The following is a 3,331-nucleotide window of genomic DNA, read 5'->3' on the forward strand; positions in this document are numbered from 1 at the left end:
TGTTTTCAGTTATTTCACACTTTTTTGTTAAGTACATAATTCCATATTCATAGTTTTGATGCCTTCACTAAGAATCTACAATGTAAATAGTCATGTGTCTGTGTTTCTATGTAAATTCAATAATTTTTGTCACAAGAGAAAATTCAACAGAGGAAGAACAAGAACTGCTCTGAGGCTCAAGATTTCACCCGTGCTGCCTCTACCTTTTCCTCTTCCTGTTTCTGCTTCCTCTTCTCCTCCACAGCCAATCGTTTCTGCTCCTCCTTTCTTCGCTGTTCATCAACCTTTTTCTGACGCTCCTCCATCTGACGCTCCACTTGCATCTTGGCCTTGCGCTCCCGCTCCATGATCTGAGAGTCTCTCAAAACTGACCGCGCATAGAGCATGTGCATGCAGGCAGGAAACAAAGTCACTTATTAGTATGTTGCCTTAGGCTAGAATAAGTTCACACAGAAACTGGGATCGCCCTCTTACCCTGTTGTCTCTCTGCCTCCTCTCGTCTCTCTTTTGCCACTCGCAGCCGGTCGTCTATTCTAAGTGCGGCACCGTCAATGACTGCATACACATACATGTGTATATGTGGTTAAAATGTAAAACATATGCAGCAATGCATATTCAGAGAATGAAGGGGGGATTATAAAAGTTCTGCATCAGGCAGGCTGATGAGTACATGTGACGGTCATTAATGAGATTTGTCAACTATTGCAGTAATAAGATGATGACTAAGGTTTACCTGCGGTAAGCTACACCGACAGGGTGGTGGAAGTGTATTGTGTTGCATCTAATGGTGGTGGAATACAATAGAGTGGTGACGGGGCAGTAGCTCTGGGAACTAATCTTTTTCTGTGTCAAGGTGTGGTGTCATTTACCTGGCCTACTCCCCCCCTGAGGTTTAGCTGGTGCGTTGGTTGTAGGTCCTGGGCTGTTTCCTGCCAGGCTGCGCCGCTCCTCGGCTTGTGCCTGTGCAGCTGCAGCTGTATACAGGAAAACACACAGACACCCACAGTTTACACACAGAGAACTATACTCGCATCATGTCACGTCTGACAAAGCAGGAATATCAAATCATATCTAGGTATTACAATTGCATTGGGTACTCCAAACATATCAAGTTTAAATCAGCCAATTTTCTCTGTGCTTTTGTTTTCAAGGAATGCTAGTTCTAGAGAGATCCAACGGATTTCAAGTTGCAGAACAATCCAGCTATTCAGTCATCTAACATAACCCCCCACTCATAGTCAACCCTGTAGCCAGCCGTACACTGCTCGGAGGACTGGGTTGCTGTGAAACATATCTGGAATCAAACCCTTGTGAGCTTCCTGGTATTCCGCTTATATGCCCAGGGATGTGAAACTACTCCATAAAACAAATTCATAATAATATATAATAAAAAATAAAATATAGGAGAAATTTCAAGTCATCCTGTGCTTACGGTAAAAGATAGTGGCAGTACCTACAAGGGGTCAATAGTACAGGAAAAATTAACAGGAAAATTATTCTTAGGAGATACGGGGGCAGGAAGGAAACAGCGAGGACACGATCAAGCTTAATGCGCCCTTGTATCAGCTCGTTCTTCGGTCTCTGTCCTTGTGTCGGTGTGTATTGAGCATTACAGAGCAGCTGACCAAGAGGCAAAACGATGGTCAGTCATGTGATATTCACGTTACTGACGAACACTTCTCACGGTCTCCAACACAAACATATAAACATAAAACCATACTGTTTCCCTTACCATAAAAAATAATAATTGCTATTTGCATATATTAATACTACGGCTGCCAATTGATTACATTTTTATGCTGTGCCCACCACAGGCACTGATCATGGTTTCACAGAGTACAACATGGCGTGCATGTTCTATTTGTATGGAAATACACTCTACTACCTTACTCTCTGGAAAGCAGAGGTGACAAAGAGTCTTTCTTACATAAAGTAACACAGACAAATTGAGAGATAACAATTGTTCACTTTTGAGTATGCTTTGTTTGCGCTATTGAGCCAAAGGAAGATTTATGAGTGCAGACAAGAGAAAAAATAACAAACGTGACAAAGTAGCTGAACCAGCAGCTGGACAAAGCAGCTGACAGGTAATCATGCACTATCTTTATTCTGCAGCAGCATCAATGCTCTCCAGTCAAAGAAGCTTATGAGGGTCGAAGTCCGCAGCTAATGCTAAGTGGAAGTGCACTGATCTCAGACATATGGTGCATGAAAGAAATTAATCATTCTGTATGTTTAGCATACAGTACAGGTTAGCATATGTATGTTGGGGCACTGATGAAATTGCTATTAACCGTCTGGCAACACAAACATTCTCTTTTACTCAAGAGAATAGACAGGAAAAGCTGACAGGACACTGTGGGCTAAAAGAGCTAATCTATATTCAGAGGCGAAAGCCATCTAATTTTAGGAAATGAATGAATCAAAAACCCAGAGGAAAAACCCATTTAACAGAAAAAAGATAATGTATATTGATGGCTCAGGGATCAGTAGTGCAGACCATGAAGTAACTGATGTGTCCTGGCTTTGAATCTAGCCCATAATAATATTTTATTCTTTTCCCCAACCTCTCCTGTTTCTCTCCACCTTTCTATAAAAGGCAAAAAAGATTAAATAAATAGATGCCAAGCACCCTGTGTAACAGGGGAACTGTTGCTAAGTGATACACACTGCAGCTCAGGATGAAGAGCTTCTCAACCATGCTTAGGTCTGTATCAGGGTAGGTGTGTGGACTCTGAAATGAGAGGATTCATAGCTAAATTGAGAAAACTGATTTATAGTATATCAACGGTAACACCTTGTGAATATCATGATGCAGACATAATAATCCATTATCGGTAGATTTAGGATAAAATCTATCAAGGGACAACCTTAAACAGTATTAACTTGCTCAAAATACCATAAACAATGTAGTTGAGAACCCAAAACACCTTCTTACATGACATGGCAGGCTTTGGACTTCATTCTGTTTTCTCTGGTCTTTAGAGGGAAGTAAACACAGAAAAGCAAAGGAGCTGTTAAAAAAGCCAATCAGAGGCGCTGTCTCTCATCACTCCATCACTATGGAGATTTGAACACATTGAAACATATAATTGCTACTGCCATCAACAGACTTGGTTAAACGCTTCAATAAGTTAAAGGGACAACACCTCTTGTAATTTAACTAGGCACTAATCATACAACAGGCTGATCAATGGCATTATCAGAGCTAGATATTTAATTGTTTAAGTACGTGTTGCTACTAGTGTTGGATATTGTTAAAAGATCCCATGGCATGAAAATTTCACTTTGAGGTTTTTTTAAACCATTAATATGCGTTCCCCCAGCCTGC

The 3,331-nt window shown here is 40.9% G+C and overlaps 1 protein-coding gene across 20 annotated transcripts in view; it reads right to left on the reverse strand.

Moving 5' to 3' along the window:
- map7d3 (MAP7 domain containing 3) overlaps positions 1-3,331 on the reverse strand; it is a 28,485-nt gene that overhangs the window by 19,539 nt on the left and 5,615 nt on the right. For 19 of the 20 annotated variants that reach the window (XR_004333811.1, XM_032527824.1, XM_032527828.1 and 16 more), the window contains exons 2-4: positions 870-974; positions 475-555; positions 204-367 (exon numbers count right to left, since the gene is read on the reverse strand). Coding sequence is in view for 19 of the 20 variants with exons in the window: in XM_032527828.1 (XP_032383719.1) it covers positions 204-367; positions 475-555; positions 870-974 (350 nt within the window). In the remaining variant the exon portion in view is untranslated. The remainder of the gene's footprint in view (positions 1-203; positions 368-474; positions 556-869; positions 975-3,331) is intronic. The other variant, XM_032527814.1, reaches the window with a different exon arrangement.

Source organism: Etheostoma spectabile, chromosome 10 (genome assembly GCF_008692095.1).
Source record: "Etheostoma spectabile isolate EspeVRDwgs_2016 chromosome 10, UIUC_Espe_1.0, whole genome shotgun sequence".
Classification (NCBI taxonomy): Eukaryota; Metazoa; Chordata; class Actinopteri; order Perciformes; family Percidae; genus Etheostoma; species Etheostoma spectabile.